This window comes from Crocodylus porosus, unplaced genomic scaffold, assembly GCF_001723895.1.
Source record: "Crocodylus porosus isolate Cpor-Errol unplaced genomic scaffold, CroPor_comp1, whole genome shotgun sequence".
Taxonomy (NCBI): Eukaryota; Metazoa; Chordata; order Crocodylia; family Crocodylidae; genus Crocodylus; species Crocodylus porosus.
In genome coordinates this window covers 35,864,235-35,883,595 of record NW_017728949.1, presented here as the reverse complement: position 1 = coordinate 35,883,595, position 19,361 = coordinate 35,864,235, and the positions used below count along the sequence as shown (strand labels likewise).

At 40.9% G+C, this 19,361-nt stretch overlaps 1 protein-coding gene across 1 annotated transcript in view; it reads left to right on the top strand.

Moving 5' to 3' along the window:
• ITGA4 (integrin subunit alpha 4) overlaps nt 1-19,361 on the top strand; it is a gene marked incomplete at its 5' end in the record, with an annotated part of 56,543 nt that overhangs the window by 35,321 nt on the left and 1,861 nt on the right. The window contains 11 exons of the mRNA XM_019554100.1: nt 595-671; nt 3,874-4,024; nt 4,592-4,690; nt 7,965-8,044; nt 8,400-8,489; nt 10,418-10,511; nt 13,770-13,877; nt 15,581-15,700; nt 16,526-16,645; nt 18,616-18,714; nt 18,899-19,018. Of these exons, the coding sequence (XP_019409645.1) occupies nt 595-671; nt 3,874-4,024; nt 4,592-4,690; nt 7,965-8,044; nt 8,400-8,489; nt 10,418-10,511; nt 13,770-13,877; nt 15,581-15,700; nt 16,526-16,645; nt 18,616-18,714; nt 18,899-19,018 (1,158 nt within the window). The remainder of the gene's footprint in view (nt 1-594; nt 672-3,873; nt 4,025-4,591; nt 4,691-7,964; nt 8,045-8,399; nt 8,490-10,417; nt 10,512-13,769; nt 13,878-15,580; nt 15,701-16,525; nt 16,646-18,615; nt 18,715-18,898; nt 19,019-19,361) is intronic.

Here is a 19,361-nt window from a genome sequence, read left to right as displayed (position 1 = left end):
ATTGCCTTAAAATAGTAATCATATAGGGAATGGTTAGACAAACATCCTGTATATATTATTGCTGTCCTGTTATAAGACAGAACTGTCCCAGAAATTTCAGTTCTGGTGCCCCTATAAAGCTTGTCATCTAATGTGTACCTGTTAGAACTGGCTGATCATATAGCCACTGACCAAGGATGCTTCTCAGTTGTTTTGTGTATCCTGTACATAGGCTGAGAAATGACAAATCACCACTTTATCCCACTGCTATATCAGAAAGAGGTTGTTCGTGGTTTCTCGTTACACAGGGCACATCTACATATGCATTAGTGCACCTTTTCTAATGCGCATTAAATTTAGTTTGTGTAATGTGCAGTACTAAATCAATGTGCATTAGGCTGCCCTAATGCATATTAGCACATTTGTATGCTTTTTAAATTATGCTTAATGTGCAGTAGACTCTTTTGCTATGCATTAGCATACTACCATGGTTTTTACGTAACTCTGTAATGCACAGTAAAATAGTCTACTGCATGTTGAAGTGTATGTATAGATGCACGCCGACTGCAATGGATGGCTTAGAAGTACTTTGAATCTGTATATTTGTTTCCACAGATTGTTTTCGCAAGATTTTGCACCCAAGAGAACTGTTCAGCTGACTTGAAAGTTTATGGGAAGCTTGCATTTCCAAAGTAAGTATAATGTGATTTCTGCCTGATGAAAGAGATTCAGTAGTGTGTTGTTTATCTAATTTATTTTTACCTTTCTATTTAAAGAAAATTAACTTGCAAAAATGGGATAGGAATAAAAAACATAGTTTCTAGTAAAAATTTAATTTAAACAACTATTTTTTTAGAAAGTGTAATGGTAATGTAAACTTTCCACACCTGTTGTGAAAAAAGTTATACTTGTATGGAACATAAATACTTCAGTTTTGTGCTACTTGATTGTTTTATTCAGTATTTCAGTTATGGAATAATTAAGTGGGTTTTTTCTTTGTGTACTTTGGAATATATTATCTACAGTTTTACACTGATGATTGAGATACCAGATGGTTGGGCATTACATGTGGTTTACATTCTTTACCGCTAGATATTCTAGGTTGCATTTTCCAAGCCACATTTCATTTTAGTTTTCACCCATGCTCCTTTTTTTTTTAAGTCCCATTGTAGTATTTTTGTATCCTTAAAGGATTTTTGCAGGTCCTTATCCTTATATTTTATCATCATGCTAAATCATTAATACATTGCCATGACATGGACATGGTTGGATCCTTGTCGAACTACACTTAACTTTCCTAAGCAAGATACATTTCTATTGATTATTAACTAGTTTTCAATACATGTGACACAATTTTACGCAAGGTAATTTGATATTTTGATTGCAAATTGGATTTTAAATGATCTTCTCAAGTCCAGTCCCTCCCACCCTTAGGTACCATACTTAGGAGCAGAAAAGATGGGTTCTCTTCTTGAGTAACTTGTGGTGGAACAGTCACTTACTGTGTACCCCTGGATAAAGCACAGCTAGAGCTGTTGGATTTGTGAAATTTGTGACATGCTTCTGTTTTGCAAACACTAAATGTTTTGCTAAAGGTCTTATTTGAACTAAACTGCTAGTGTGTCCTTGTAGAGAATCCTAAATTGGTATACAAGACATAATAGATACAAATTTGATTAACCATTTCTTTGCAATTCTGGACACAAATTTTTGTCATAGATTTTAAAGTGGGTGTGGGCTGCTTTGCTTAGTTTAAGATTCTACTCAAGATTTTAGTCTTAAGCATTTTCGTTTTCTTAAGCTTTAAGACTATTGCTTGACAAATTATGCACTTTTGTAGAGGAATGGATTTGTAGTTGTTTTTCATTAGTGCTAATACAAGTTAAGCAATTTTATAAGCATCAGAGGATCAGAAAGAGTACTGTACACCTGTTTCATATTAGTGTACTATAGGACATGAGAATTTGAACCAACTTTTCAGCCAGAATAAAAGGCCTACATATCTTGCTAAACTGTGAAAAATCACCTTAAATTACATTTTGCCCCAGTATCTTGATTAGAAACTAGTTAGCTGTGAAGCATTAATTTATGTTGTCTAGACAGAATGCATTCATTATCCAGGAACAGCAAAGTAAACACTTTTTTGTTTTTTGGTTTTTAAAGAAGACCAAGAAATTTATCATAAAAGAATGAAATTGAATAGGGGATGTCACTGAAATACTTCATTGTATTCTTGTTTTTTACTTTCTGAGTTATGACTTACCATGTACAAACTATCTTCTTTTGTTTAAATTGGTTAAATTCTGGTCTGCTCTGTAAATTTCAAGTATGCGTTATGCATTTTTTAATGAAGAATGAAATATGATTATCAGGGAATAGCTGTAGTTCAGCTTTGTCATACTCCCAGATGTGCACCTGGTGCTTTATCGTACTTGCGTACTAAGCTGGTGGGTATCTTTTTGATGGTACCTTGTTAATGAAATCAGAACGCAGTAAAATGTGTGACAGAAACGGGTAGAATGATGATTATGTAAATGTGGCAAAATAGCTTAAAAATGTGAAGTTAACTAAAAATCCAGCCACTAAATGTTATCACTGTGTTTCTCGTTAATTTGCTGTTGTCTTGGAACCTAGCTGCTTATGCAGTGCTTTCACCTTCTGTTGCTTGTCTAAGTGCCAACTTCTTTCCCAAAGGTGTTCAGTGACTAATGCTTTGGTTCCAAGCCAGAATATTTGATAAATGTCTATTTCTAGGCAGCTCTTGTACAAGTCTTAATTAAACTTTAATGTCAAATTAAAGTTTACTTTTAGAACATTGTAGGGTACCTTCACTTGTAACATGATTACGGAACACTAAGTGCCACGTAAGATAGACGTGTGCACTTACATTCCTTGTGTCCTGTTTCACATTAGCTCACATGGACTGAAACATGAAGACTGCAACCTTTATATAGCACAGGGAGTAAATAAGATAGTATTAATTACAAACAGTCCCCAAAGTAGAACGTTAAAAATCACAAAAACAGATTTTAGTATCAGGAAGAGAGAGTTTTTTTTCATTAATCTTGTAGCACTAGAAACTCTAAGTCGTATATCCGTAACACGCCTTATGCAGGTTTTTTTCTGAATAGATTTGGATGTGAAATGCATCCTTGCTCCAGTGCTTTCTGTTCTACATAGACCTGAGCTGCATGTAAAAGTCCTGCCAAATCTTAGAAAATCCTCACACTGGGGCTTAAGTAGGCATGAGTTATGCATAAATCATATGTGACTTCTCTTCCAGGGCATAACTTTCACCCTGGACATCCTGCATCAGTACAACAGTTATATATACCCCTGTCCAGTAAAGTAGCTAAGCGAGAAAGCAAGCACATTCCTTACTTACTCCAATACCCAGTCAGATCCTAAAAAATGCAGTGTAAATGAATGATGCTGTTATGCCTGACTGTCGTTTAGAGAGTGGATGGCTGAAGATGGGTTTCTGATAGAGGGAGAGGAGGTGTAACTGGACATATCTGTGCTCTGGGCAATAGTGGTACATGGAGCAATAGCTGCAGCTGGGCTGCAGATGGCAACATGGGAGCCAGGAGAGCAGCAGTGGTGGCAACTACTGTTTTTGTGTCCTGCCTCAAGTTGGCATCTTTGGGACAGGTGTCCCTATTGCTTCTTCCTCCCACTTACTGTACTGGGGATGGGAAAGTACTTATTTGGTCACTACTGTAAAATTGGCCTTTTCCAGATAGTTGATTGAGCTGAAATCAAAGAAAGGAATGGGCTCTTTCTTGCTCCCAAGCATTCATCTCTTTTTTTTTTTTAGACACTTGTCTTATGTAGGCCACTATCTATGTATGCATGTCTTAGATATCACATTCCATGTATTCATTCTTTTTAAAGACCTAATGAAAAGAAGACATATCTTGCGGTAGGAAGTATGAAGACTTTACTGTTGAATGTTTCTCTTTACAATGCTGGGGATGATGCATATCAAACTGGCCTCCACATCCAACTCCCAAAAGGCCTGTATTTCATCAAAATTCTAGAGCTGGTAAGAATCAAAAGTCTATGCACATTAACATTCTTGCATTACACAGAATGCTTTTTACTATAATGTAGTTGAAACTGCAGATATAGTATTTCCGATGTTTTGCTCTTTCTTCATTTTTTGCTACCTTTCAGTTTTGACCCTGAAAGAAGTTAAATGGGAGAATCTGACCATAGTTAAGATCTTCTGCTTTAAGCTTTTGTTAATCTACCTACTTTGGTAAAAAATGTATTTTGAGAGGGGAAAAAACAGTGATTCCTAGATGTTTGGAGCTAAATATGCTAGCTGAATATTAGCATATTAACAGTATACTAGTATACTGATGGTATACTTTGTTTGTTATTTTTAGATGGTGACACGGCAATGAAAAAGTGTAATCAGTGCATGGTATTCAGATTCATAGACTCATTGGAGTTGTTAGTATAAGCAGTAGGAATAATTCATTATTGTTGCACTGAAGTATTGAACGCTCAAACAGAATTTATTTAGCTTTACATTTGAAACAAGTAAGTTTGCCAACGGTTATACTAATCAACCAACCATTTATTGGTTATTCATTCTTTATTTTAGGAAGAAAAACCGATACATTGTGATATATTAGATAAAGAAGCTCATTCAGTGAGACTTCACTGCAGTGTTGGCTATTTATATGTAGACCAACAGTCAAAGGTAAACTAAATATAAAATCTTTAATCCTCAATATCAACTCTTATTTCATAAGTGAAATGCACTAAGAAAATACTTAAAATGTGTCACTTGGAAGAGAAAACTACATGCATAATTACCTACGTGATTACTATAATAAGAATTTAAGGTTTAACAGATCATCTATTCCTCATGTCTAGCTTCTCTGTTTTGCCATTGTCATCAGGCTGGTAGTGTCTTTATTTTATTAAGAACACATTCTTTTGTTATTTGGCAACTTACCAAAGATCTCTCTTGGGATCCATTTTGTTGTGTTTTATTTCACTATAGACACTTCATCTCCATTGTTACTTTTTGAGGAGGAGGTTCTAGGTTTCTTAAATCACAGATGTAATAGCTGAATTGGTTAAACACTGAACTATTGTGTAGCAGTACCAAGGACAAAAGAATGTAATTTATTGGACCTAAGTGGACACCTTTCATTTTTTCCACATGTCCTTTAAGGGAAAAATTAAATCATTCAATTTTGAAGAAATGAGTCTTTCTATACCTCATTTAATACCATGCACTCAAAGCAAATTGGCTACTAGAGTGTAGCCAACCTTGCTTTTACCAGGTTATAGAATATGTAGCCTTGGCTCATCCCAGGCCCAGCCCTGCCCACTTGTCTCGGACACCGTTCCCTGCCTACCCCAGGTTCCATCCCATCCACCTCACCAAGTGTGCCCTGTCCACAGGGATCCTGCACCGGTCTCCATGGAGACCCTGCCTGTCTGCCTGTTCTAGCGCTCCCGGCAGTAGGTGTGGGCAGACAGGCCTGGGGCCAGATAGGATTAATTGGTATCTCCCTGGCCTCCCCTGCCTCCACTGGGCAGTGTAAACAGTCATGACAGGGGAACCGAGGCCAAGTCAACACTATGTAAATGACAAGCTGAAAATTTAGACTGGCATTGTATTGTGCAGTTAAGCAAATAATGCAGTTATCTGGTATTAAAGCACCATCTACACGTTACACTTAAGGAGTGATTAACCAGTTAATCATGCCTTAAGTGGTCACCTGACCCCACGTTCAGTCAGTTAATGGCATGATAAAAAGAGGAATAAGCTACAAAGTTATTCCACAAAATACATGTAATAACTCTGTAGCTGCTTTCCATCATGCCATTAATTCACGGGCGGGAAAATAGGACCCATGGGCCAGATGCAGCCCGCCAGGCCATTCTATCAAAGATGACGCAGCCAGCAGCAGCAGGACCCAGGGGGAGTTGGTAGCAGGACCGAGCAGCTGAGCAGCAAGACCCGTCCAGCTCTACCCTGCCCCCAGCCCTCCACCTCCCTCTCATTCCAGCCCCCAACCAGAAGCCTCTGTGGCTTCTGGCCTCAGGACCCTGGGGCTGTTCCCTACCTCCCTCTGTCCATGTGGAAAGTAAGATAAGATCAGATGGAGGGAGGGGGAGAAACTGTTGCGAGCAGCCCAGCAACCGGGAAGTGTGTGTTGCTAGCTGGGGCGGGCGGGAGCCAGAGTGGGAAGCGGCAGGTGGGGGGGAGGGGCAGAGGGAAGCAGGGGGGTGGTGGAGGGACTGTTGGAAGCGGCAGGAGTGTGGGGAGCAACGGGGGAAGCAGCGGTGGTATGGGGAGCAGCCAAGGAGCTGTGGGAAGCTGCAGCAGAATGGGGAATGGCAGGGGCAGCAGAAAGTGGCAGTGGCACAGGGAGTGTCAGGGGAGCAGCAGGGGTTGCAGGAAGTGGCAGCAGCAGGGGGAGTGGTGGCGGTGGCAGCTGAGAAGCAAGAGCAGCAGTGCTGGGCAGGCATGGGGGAGGGAAAGCAAGGAAATGGCAGGGGAGTTGTGATGGCGGGTGGGAGCGCAGAGCCCGTGCCAGTGCCCTGGGGCCAGCGGGGACCCAGTGAGGAACGGCAGGAGCCTGGATGTGGGTTCTGTATTGCGTGAGGCTCACCTGCAGTCTGCAAGAGCTGCACGTGATGGGGCTCCACCCCAACCACATACTCCACACCCAACCACCATACCCATACCTCACCACACACGCACACTCCCTAACCACACCCCTCCACATACACCACCTTACCATCCACATGCAATATATAGTAGGACAGTATTTTGAGCTATTATGCAATCACTTCTAGGTACACTTTGCAAACACAAACTAGTACAAAAATATTTTAAAATAAAATTAAAATAAATTATAGTAGATGGTTTATTTTTTGCATATGATTTGGGTTTTTTTTCTGGTTTCAAGATTGCAGCACCCTCCTTCCCAAAAGCAGCACTTCAGGGCAAAGGGAGGGACTTCTGGTGGTAAAGGTCAGGGATTGTGGGGGGCAGGACACCTGGTCCCAATATGGTGACTGGGGGCAGGGCAGTTGTCAGGGTGCAGGGCTACCCATGTGGCCCTCAACAGCTTACCAAAACTCGGTAAGCGTCCCTCCAGCTGAAATAATTGCTCGTCCTTGCATTAATTAAACATGTGACTGGGGCCCCTGTGGTTGGGAGCCCTGTTAGCTGATCAGAGCTCCCAGATGGGGATGCCTATGTGCACCTCTGATCCTGGGAGCTCCCAGTTGACAGAGCTCCCAGCCAGGGGGGCACCCCATGCTTCCCAGTGGCTGGGATGTTGCAACTCATGCAATCTCCCAGCTACGGAGGTGCTCCCTGCAACTCCGTGGCTGACACACTGCAACTGATGTCACACCATGCTTGTTTCTTGCCATTGCAGAAACTGGGCTACCTCTGCACCAACAATAATGTGTGATGGGATCTAATGTGCAATCCCACAATCATGCTTCCTGCCATGCACATGTGGTATGTGAATCATTAGATCATATCACACCTTTACCTGCAGATGTAGAGGGGACCTAATACATATGCCCTACACTGTACATGAAATAAGTGATTGGGTAAATTGGGCACAGATAAAGTGTTTGTCAAAAATAGAGTCTGTCTCTGCCCAGGATACAAGCGTATTTAAAGCACGCTGTGATTTTTGCATTGAATTCTGACCTGGAACTGCTTTCAGTAGTAGTTTCCGTTTTCTGTATAATAGCTGGATTTGTAGGAAAGTGACTGTAGCCAGAGTCAACCAAATCAGTATACCATGACCAAATAAAAAGGGGCAGGCAACAGCAGTCTATAAATTTCAGTGCTCAGAACAGAGCTAAAATGTTTTGGGAAAAAGTGGAAACTGCAAATTAGTTTAATGATGTAATGTTTCGTCTCTAATGTATGTAGTTGTTTGTGGCGCACACAGTATTTTACTATAAAAAAGTTTCCTTTTTTTCTGCAGCTGGATTTTAGTTTTCTCTTGGATGCAAGCTCACTTACCAGGGCAGAAGATGACCTCAACATCACAGTTAATGCTACCTGGTAATTTTTTCCTGATTTAAAAAAAAATGCTGTGTTCAATAAAAAAATATCCCTAGCTTTGGAAAACAGAATAGGGAGCACTACAGAGGCTTAATGAAGCACAACTGCAAGAAAGCACATTTTATTGCATAATCTATTGAGAAACTGAAACCACAAGAAAAGCAGATAATTGTATAAATAATGAGATTTCTGCCAACATAAAAATGATTTCTTACTGCCACATGTGCAGTTACCAAAAAAGTTTGTTTAAAATAAATGACTAGGTATGTTTTATGTAATTAGTTACGTCTAGAGATAACATATTGTCTATGATGCATTCTTACAAACCTTTTTCCCTTCCATTTTGCTTTTATAGTGAAAATGAAGGGGATATGGACAGGTTGTTGGATAATGCCATAGCTTTAACTATACCGCTGAAACATGAAGTTGAGCTAAATGTCCATGGGTAAGTTAATCATTATTATGTTTATCAATAAATGTAAAGGAGTGTTGTCTATGCTTTAGTAAAACTACATAACTCACTGAATTCTTCAAACTATGAGACAAAGCATGAAAAATACAATACTACAATGGTCTGAATTAAAGTGTAGGTTCTGTTCTACACTTTTAATCCTCAGTTTACCTGGAGAACCCTCAGAGAAGCTGTTTTAATTCAATAATATTTCTTAAGAACTGTGATTCTGTGATGGAAGAAGCTGTTAGAGAAGAACAGGACAGTAGTGCTGCATCCTCCTTTTCTCTTTCTTTTTCTTTTTTTTAAGATAAACAAAACTCTCAAATCTTCATAGGAATTTTAAGAGTGAAAGGGACCTCCTGTATCATCAAAATCTAGTGCCCTTCTATCACAGAAACTGCATCATATAATTCCTTTAGCTAATAAAATACCATTCTAAAAGCAGAAAAACATTGCTTTGATGGTTAGATATTTTCTAATTCTTGGCATAAATTTGTTTGTAGCCAGTTTTTGTGCCAACACTGTCATTTTCTCTCTCCCTAGTGCTTTACACCTTGCGAGATTTACACACAGCAATCCTGTCCCCATTCAGCCTTTATTTTGCTAGACTACACAAGCTACAGTCTTCTAAGTATAATCTTTTAAGATAAACTATTGATCATTCTAGTAATCTTTCCTTGCCTCCATTTGTCTGGATTGAGAACACAAGAATTGTACAGAATATTAAGGGGGGGGGGATTTCACTTGTATTTGATATTTCTCTATCTTTACTGAAATTACCTCAAGTGACATATTCTAGGATCACACTTCCCATTTTAATCCTTCAATTTATCAAATCACCTTTTGGTAACCACTTAAACCAATGGTGGCCAACCACTTAAGACCTTCAGTCTCTGTGGCTGGGTAAATAGTGTGTGGCCGATGTGCAGGTTGGATCCAGCATGGGTTGACCCTGCAGCCACCCCCACACACAAGATCTGGGAAACGACCCCATATACCAGCCCAGCTCTCTGCACCAAATCTGGCAATCCGGTGTGCATGGCCAGGTATTTCCAGCTTTAGGGCTCTCCACCAGTCCAGAAGTTTGGCAGTGGAGGAACAGTGGGAGTATTGTCTGGCAGTTAATGGACTGCATGACAATGTCCGCAAGGTCCTGTGGGTTCGATTCAGCTCAGAAGCTGGAGGTTGAGCGTCACTGACTTGAGACTTTTGTGTCTCTTTGTTTAGTCATTCACTACTTGGGCTAAGCACATCTTCTCTTACACTCAACTATAATGACTGCTTTGCTGTTTTAGTTTGTCTTGAGGTAGAACTGACTGCCAGTATTTGCCTGTGATGACATCTTCCTTGTTCCATGTAGCCAGACACTTGTAACGGAGTCTGAGTTTTCCCAGTCCCATTGAAAATAATCATCACAATGTTGTCCCTTAGTGTGAAGGGGTTTGAAGTCCCAACTGTTATGGAGGGTAGTGGTAGGTGACTTGGGGATGGAAAAAGATGAACAACCCTTTAGTGCCGTATCAGTCCTATTTTCTGGAAGTCCCTCTTTGAACTCAACATCTGATATTTTAAAAGTGTGAACAAAACATCCTCGCAGTTAATTAGTTGTTTATATTTGGGCTGTAGAATGATCCATTTCTGCAATATTTTATCCTCTCAAGCCTGGAAATTTCCTTGCCTGAATTAAAGTTGACTGTATTCATGAGCCCATCTGGTGTAAGTTGGGTTCTGGAGATTGCATGACAGAATGGATCTTCCATAGCTATTCTGGTATAGAGGTACTATAAAACTGGCAAACAGCATGGAGGCATGGGGCTTCTATATTTCTTAGGATCGAACTACGTAGAAGACAATGTCACTCAGATGTGATTATGCTTTTACTAATGTACTTATTGTTGTATTATTTTAAACTATTGCAGATTTGTATCACCAGCTTCGTTTGTTTATGGACCCAGTGAGGAAGATGCACAAACAATGACATGCATGAAAGAAAAGATCAATTTAACTTTCCATGTAAGAGATGTTCTTTGAAGAAATTGTTACCTTAAATTTATATTAATACTTAATGCAATCATGAGGCAAAAGGCAGTTTCCTCCAATCTCAAGACACATATCTTGTAACTTAATGGGAGAATGTCGCTTTTAGCTTATATTGATCTTACTGAAGAAGCAAGTCTCCAAATCTTGACTGTTAGGAACATGTGCCTACAAATATCTCCCTAGAAGATTCTGTTGAAGCTAATTACCACTCTGTATTTGTGGTTGGGATAGTCAACAAAGGCTTCCAAATGGCTTCAGAGCTTAAAGCAGGGCTGTTTATGGGTCTGCATGCCACCTGTGCAGCTCACACAACTGGAGGGAGTGGGTAGTGGACATGTGGCGGCAGTGCAGCTTGCATGGTAGAAGGCCTGCATGTTGGTGGGGCAGCCTGGGCAGAGTAGGGAGGAGGGGTGGCGAAGGAAGGGAAGCATCTCTGCACACCGGTGTCACACACAGCCCCTCGTCCCAGGCCACACTAAAGTTAGACAGTCCTGGGTTAAACAAAAACCACCTACAGTAACTGTCTATCAACAGCAGTAGCGATGGTCAGCTGTAGGGAAGTAGAATATAGAATTATAATATATTATTGAATTTCTCTAATAAATTAGATGAGTTAATAGGGGTAGAAGAGAATTATCCATTAATTATGGTAGACCTAATACTTCTGCTGGTTGGCAAACAGAAAAAAAGGAATAGGGGAGCCAGGGAAAGCTCAGAAAGGATGAGGACCCACCCAGTGAAGACAGGATGTTCATTTACTGAGCCTTACAAAAGCAATGACAGTACAGCAGTTTCACATATTTTTCAATTTTTCTGTAAAGCCACCATGAGTCCAGTAAAACATTCTTGAAGGGCAAAATCTGAGTCCCCATGAAGCCAATAGAAACACTGCCATTGACTTCAGTTGGAGACTGATCAGCTAATAACTGAATTTGTTTTCCTTACTAACAGTGAACCAGGCTAGAATGAGTGTACCGTATTTGCTTATTTTTGGATGATATTATGAATTCCTATAGCATTAGGTTTCTTAGTTCCATCATTTCACTGTGGTCATCCAGTTCATTCTAGGCCCAGGATTAGCCATAGTTTAAATCAGTGGTTCCCAACTGGGAGTTTGCATATCCCTAGGGTTACTTAAAAGAGGTCATAGGGAGTACGTGGAATGAATGAGTGGCCAGGAGCGCAGCTCAACAGCGCGGAGCAGCCAGGTTGGCTGGTAAGCCTGTTGTGGGGGAAGGGGCATGGAAGGATCTGTGGTGGGGGAGGGAGTGGGACTGGGGCCAGGGGCAGGCACTGCACAGCCAGGTAGGACGTAGGACAGAGCCGGAGCTCATCCGGGGAGAGCAGGGGGCAGCTCTTACCACTGCGCACATCCTGAGAGTGGCGCACACCCCTGGATCTGCGCATGGGGTGAGGGTGGGCTGCCACAGTGGGCTGGGGTCAGGGCTGCACGGGGCTCTTCCCAGCAGAGGAGCTAGGCAGGGCTGCGCTTGTGGAAGGCAGTGGGGCTATGGAGGGGGAGGAGACTGCAGCCACCCCAAAATTTGCTGTAGGACCCTCTGGCAAAACCACTGCTGCCCACCCTGAGTGCAGTCCTGACCAAGCCCCCTGCCAGGTAGAGCCTGGCACACCCCCAGCTCACAGCAGCAACCCACCCTTGCCCTGCATGTAGATCCAGGGGCACGTGCCTTCCCTGCCCTCTCAGGGTGCATGCAGTGGTAGGAGCATGCCACTCCTTCCCTCCACTCCCTGTGTTCCCCGGACAAGCTGCTTGAGGCTCTGTCTGTCCCATGCCTCACCCCGCTTTGGCTGTGCAGCGCCAGCCCCTGCCCTAGCCCTACTCCCTCCCCATAGGCGAAGGAAGAAAATATGATTTGGGGGGGCTGAGCGCATGCATATTTGCATGCACACCCCCCTCCCCAACAGATAGAGGAAGGGGCATGGGGAGGAAGATCAAGGCCCCTTTAGCGAGGGAGAGAGTGGGGCAGAGACAGGCAGAGGCTGAGGTGAATGGAAGGCCCAGGGCTAGGGTGGGTCATGGGATGCTTGGAGCCCAGGCAGCTCATCTAGGGGTGCAGGGGGGACTCCTGTCACTGCACACCTGTGGGGCAGGCACAGGGGGCATGTGCCCCCTGATCTGTGTGTAGGGTGGAGGCCACTTTCACCCCGCTGCTGGTGGCCCCAGAGTGGCATGACGCCACATGCCTCCCACCACCGGGCAGGTGGCACAGCCAGAGCATAGGAGGCATGTGGCATCGTACTGGTTCTGGGGCACCAGCTGCCTCTACCCCACACACAGATCAGAGGGCATGTGCCCCCTGTGCCTGCCTTGGGGTTGCGCACAAGGGCAGGAGCCGCCCACATCCATGGATGAACTGCCTGGGCTCCAAGAGTCCCACAACCTCGATTTGCTGCCCCATGCCCCTTCCCTCATAACAGACTTACCATCCAGACTATGATGCATATATTTAATGCATATATTAATAATGAATTTAATATTAATTAGTGCAGCCTGCCTTATATCACATAATTGGTAACATTAAAAACAAGAAAAAAAATGTTAAACGGGTACATGAGATGAAACTTTTGAGACATGAGGGGTGCACTTGTTTAAAAAGGTTGAAAACTCCTGGCTTAAATATATTAAGCTTTCCCAACTCGGTCCTGTTTGCTACTTGTCTGCCTCTCTGGGATCAAAAGTTGACCTTGGCTCAAGTGTAAGCATACCCTAGATTGCCAGGACAACTTCAAAGACAGAAAAGTAGAGGTACACATTCCCGTTCCAATTTAGTGGGAGTTGGATGCCTGTCCGCTAAGAATCTCCTTCTTTGCCCCTAAACATAATCTCTCGGTGGGTATTCAGAGAAAGTAGATATTTGTGAAAACGGGAGTCAATTGTAGAAATTGTGTATGATGTGTACTATACTAATTAATTAATCCTTTTTATGTTTGTTAAGGTGGTAGTACATAAGAAGGTTCAGGGGACCAGAAGTATTATATTTCAGTTTATAACTATAGGTATATTTTAGTTTATAGTTATTTGGTAGAGTAAATGTCAGTGGAAGTTGGGCACCAATTTATCTTTAGGCCCCTGCAATATCCACCCAACATGCAAGACTGGAAAATTCTACCATGAATCTGCCTTTACTGTTGCCATCTTCTGCCTAATGTAACTGCTGTGCATTAATCCTTTGATTGCCATATATGAATGAAAGCACACTTTTCCCCAAGGTTATCAGTGCTGGACTGAGCATGGCTCCTAATATAGGAGTGGAGTTAATGATACCTAATGCTTTTGCACCAAGAAACTTCAACCTGTTCAACATCCTGGATGTCAAGGTATACTCTTCTTACTTCCGGGGTATATTATAGCATGGTTTTATCAATTGGTCAGTGGGCGCATCTACATGAGATGCTAGAAGTGCAGTAGACTAATTCTGCTGTGCATTAGTGTGCCACAGCGAAAGCCAAGCTGATGCACAGTAGAATCAGTTTACTGTGCATTAGTGTCACCTAAAAGCCATGTCCTGATGCTATTGCGCAGTAGCGCCAATTACAGAGCATTAACTTAGCACCTGTTATTACAATACTAAGCTTAATGCACCTGTAGACATGTTCAGTGTGAATTAAATGAAAGTACAGAATCAGATGGAGTACAGCAGTGTATTGGAAAAGGTATACCTTATTTGATCACCCAGAATATGAAACTTGACTGTAACAAAAAAACTGTAACATGAGGCCCCATGTTATTAATCATGTCGGTATGCTAAGTACATTTAGAGTTGGCTGATACTCTGAACTACATATATAGTAATTTCAGAAACTATGAGGGGTATTGATGATACAGAAAATGTAGAACTTGGATCATTTGTGTCTTGGTGGTTTGCAACCCACTTAATTCAGAGAGGGGTGCTGAATTAAGAATAAGCTGCTCAGCTGTTTGCTGCAGCTTTTCCATCAAAAGGACACCGCTCCAATTCATCAGCAGTCCTAGGCAGTTAATGAGAGAAAAAGCACCCTTTGAAATAAATGCCAGAGCACCTCAGATTCCTGCACAGCTATCTGCTGTGTCTCTGTATATTTCACAAACCCCAGCGGGGTTAGGAACCCAATCCTGAAAAATATTCAGCTTCCTCTGTATGCCAACGTATTTAAAAAACAAACAGAAAGTACCTGGCTTGGGTTAGGACATGATTAGTTATGTTGTACCCATTTATAGAATGAAAATGTTAGGTGCTTGCTTGAATGTATAGACTGAATACTGAATGCGTGTACTCGCTCCACTTTCTGTAAAATATATCAACTGGTAACTTAGGTTGTGACTAGAACCTCACTGAAGTCAGTAAGTCTACCTGTGCTGAACTGGCCCTAAACTTTCTAGTCTAGTCTTTCTTAGTAATAAATTTTGTTTTAGCATAGAAGATTTCTTGTAGGGAGTAGAGTACAATATTTTTAATACAGCTAGAAGAGGGAATTCCTACATTGCATAATCCCAGCAAATAAATACTTTCAGTTTTGGTTTTAGTCTGTAGTTGCTGTCTTAAATTCTGGTAATTATTTGTCTTCAGTCAGCATATGTGCTGCTTTGCAGAATGTAAAGTTCGCAGTCCTTTGTCTTTTCCTTGAATCTGTTAGAATACAATACAGTACTGTTGACATATCTCTATCATAGTTGGATCCAGTAAAGCAAGAATATCACTCATTGTTTAAAATATTAGTTTGCTAATATAATTATATCCCTACCCTCTCCCACAGCCTCTCCAGAGGAAAAGGCCCAATGCTCCAGCAACCTTCTTTCTGGCTAAGCATGTCTCCCTCCAGAACCTTTTAGTATAATTTAAGTCCATGTAAGATATAACAACTACATTTAGCTCTTTTTAGGCAAAGTGGACAAAACATGGCTCAGCTTCAGCATCTAACACACCAGAGATTATCAAATCTAGAAACTTAAATTGTTTTGGAGTTTCTTCATTTACAGAAATCTTATTTGACACCTGGAGATGTTTAAAAACAAGGAATGATCATGCTTTTACTATTTCTAGACAACTGCTGGAGAATGCGTTTATAATAATTATACAAGAAACTGTACTTTACCAGAGACAGGTGGGAACATATTGAAGGATGTCTTCATGTTCTTTTCAAGGCCTCATAAGAGACTCTTGGTAAGGGTTGTTCGCTTTGCACCTTTCCTCTCCAACCCTTTCCCGCCCTGCTGCTTTTCAGAGAAGAGTAACACAGCCTCTCAGTTTAGTTAAGCCTTAAATGGACTGCATAAAGTTATTGCCCATTATATCGTATTTGTTTTTCAGGACTGATTTTAATGGAGGCTTCTGGAAAGTTACATTTGTGTTCTAAGCAGCACAATTTTATTCTAAAATACTATTTTTGGTCCTAAGCAGAAGTTTTAATATCTTAACTCTTGCTTAAGATAATTACAAGGTAACTGCATATTGTTCAAGGGGATCCACACTGCAGTATCAAAAGTAGTTACCACAAGTTGGAACAGAGATGTGTTGTCAGTTTTGGAGGAAAAGCTTACACATGGATGCCAGTGCTCCTAGCTCACCATTTGAGTGTTAATCTCACTTTCCAGTGAAAGCAAAATCAGAGTGAATCTACTTTATGAAGGAAACACAAGTCTGATGGTGACTTTGATGCCCAGTGAATGGTCCAGTTGAAATCAGAAGATAGGGGACCAACAAGTATAATTTACTTACAGTCAGATTATTAGAACTGCTGAATTCATTTAGATACCTAAATAGAAAATTAGTGTTTGAAAATGTGACCATATAACAACCTTTTGTACCAGTTGTACTCTTCGTACAACCTCCCCTGCTGTTTGAGAGCCTAATATAGTTGTAGAGAGCATTGTATCCTGACCTTTCAAACAGAAAAAAAATATTGAAATCCTGAGAAGCTTTGATAGTAATAATCCAAAACAAACACCTAAAATTAATTCTTGTGCTCTGGTCTTTTTTCCTTTACAGTACTGTATGAAAGATGACAATTTTTGCACAAAAGTGTTTTGTAAGTTTGGAAACATGGAGAGTGGAACAGAAGCTACTGTTCATATGCATCTGGAAGCTACCCCTGCACTTCTAGAAATGGTAAACCATACATTAATATTTCCATTTTAATAACATCACAGGGCTATATGGTATTCTCCATTTTACTTGCTAAATGACAGGAAAAATTAATAATATTTTTCATTTAATATAGAAATAAAATATAATTACATCCAAGATATTAATCAGTATACATTTTTAGTTTTTTATCTAATATTTCACATAATTTCACTATCACAGCATACCATATTTGTAAGTGAAACATGGTATAAAAGAACTACTAATATATAATGAGATTGCTTCAAATTGAAGCATGAAGTGCAAATGTCTCCAAAGTGTAAGATATTTTGACATTTGGTATATTGCAACTAAAACACAAGCTCAAGACATACTTCTCACCTCAAGGATATAATGCTCCAGGGCACATCTGCATTTGCAATTAATGTGACTAAATAAATTGTAGAGCAATTTGTGCCACAGTAAACTGCTCCCAGGTGCAGCGTCTACACAGTTCTTTTCAATATCTTTATCGATGATTTGGACGTGGGGGTAAAGAGCTCACTGGCCAAATTTGCGGATGACACCAAGTTATGGGCGAGTGTGGTCATGCTTGAAGATAGGTTGCAGATAGAGGTGGACAGACTAGCAAGTTGGGCAGATCAGAACCAGATGAAGTTCAGCATTGAGAAGTGTAAAGTGCTCCATCTGGCAACAAACAATCCCCAACATACAGGCTTGGTGGTGCAAAACTGACTAGCACCATGACTGGAAGGGACCTAGGGATAATAATAGACCATAGTATGAATATGAGCTGTCAGTGTGATGCTGTAGCCTGCATCTCAGGTAAAACCAAGGAAGTTATTCTTCTGCTTTACTCAGCACTGGTGAGACTACAGCTGGAGTACAGCGTCCAGTTCTGGGTGCTGCACTTCAAGGATGTGGTAAAGCTTGAGAGTCCAGAGAAGAGCCACCTGTATGATCGGGGCTTGCAAGACAGGCTGAGGGACCTGGGACTCTTCAGCCTAAAAAAGAGAAAGCTGAGAGGAGACTTGGTAGCAGCTTACACTACTTCAGGGGAGTACATCGTGGGCTTGGTGAACAACTGTTCACCAGGGCACCCTTGAGGAAAACCAGTAGTAATGGTCACAAACTCCTGGAAGACTGTTTCAGGCTTAACACTAGGAAAAACTTCCTCACCATTAAGTGTCCCTCCAGAGGTGGTGCAATCATCTACCCTAGACATCTTCAAGAGGAGCTGGGGTGGTCACCTTGCTGGGGTCACATGACCTCAGTTGCATTTCCTGCCTAGTGCAGGGGGGCTGGACCCAATGATCTTGAGAAGTCCCTTGCAGCCCTTACAATTTATGAAGCTATGAAGAAAATTCAGTTAAACTTTTCTATTTGCACAGTAAGGAGTCAGATGCAGCCTTCATAAAAACTAATTTATGGAGTGAACAAAAATCCATTCTATCATTAATGACAACTTTATGCAGTAGTTCAAGCAATACTGCTGCGATGTCAGAAGACTCCCTTGGGAGACTGATTGGTGCAAGAACATTCTAATAATGTCATGCACAGGGGTTCTGTTAATATGGGGACATCTCTTTTTTAGTCACAGAATGGGTTCAGGTCTAGAACAAAAAGGAAAAAAAAGCCTTTGGTATAGAAACCCGAACCTAGTTTGTACCATCTGTTCCACAAAGTGTTTAGCTTTGTCAGAACTTCCTCTTCTTTAAAGATGTCATCTTTGATTAGAACTAGTATCATAATCCCAAGTGAATTGTATAAGTATATTAACACACACACTCCTTTCGAGAGAGGCAGCACTAAATTTCAGGATTGGGTTCATATGTCATGGCTTTATTCTTGGCTCTGGCACTGCCTTGGTTTGTAAATTGAGGCAAGCCACAAACAACTGTGTTTCTTGTACAATGGGGTAATTTCCTCCAACATATTACACTTTATTTTTCATTTGATGGCACAAGGCATGATTGTCTTTTTTCCTTAACCAGGATGAAGCATCAACACTTAAGTTTGAAATAAAAGCGAAAGCATCGCTAGAAAAAAATCCAAAAGTCATTGAACTACACAAGAGAAAACAAGTTGCACATGTAAGAATTCTTTAAGTACATTAAATGAAAAAGCATCTCAGAAATTACAGAATTATGTACATAGATATGTAATAACCTAATAATTACTAGCTTGTGTTATATTGTGATTTCTTAATTTTTACCATAATTTGGAAATTAAATCTACTAATACTCAAGGTTTATATGTTTTGCCTACTTTGTATAGGTCATTTTGGAAGGAGTACATAACCAAAAGACAAAATATCATGTCACCATGATAATTATAGGATGCAGTTCTGTAGCTGGCATTATTTTGTTTTCGGCTCTTTCATTCTTATTATGGAAGGTAGGGTTTTTTCCTTTATAATCTTATTTCAATTGTTTTCACATCAGCACTTCATTTTATGTTATTGTAGTCACCATCACTTGATTACTTATTTACAGGCAACAACTGTATAATTTCCACCCAAAACCAAAAAGGCAAGTTTTTGTAGGTTGCTGTAATTTAATTCTTTGACGTCTTTATTTGACATGTAGATGGGCGTGTTTCTTCCCAGCTTTGAATAGCTTTTTTCATTTTAAGCTTATCGTGTAAATACTTGAAAATGTTGTCTGCTCTTAGCCAGAGGAAAGCCCTAAAGCAGTGATTCTCAACCAGGGTGCCATGGCAGCCTGGAGTGTGCTGAGAT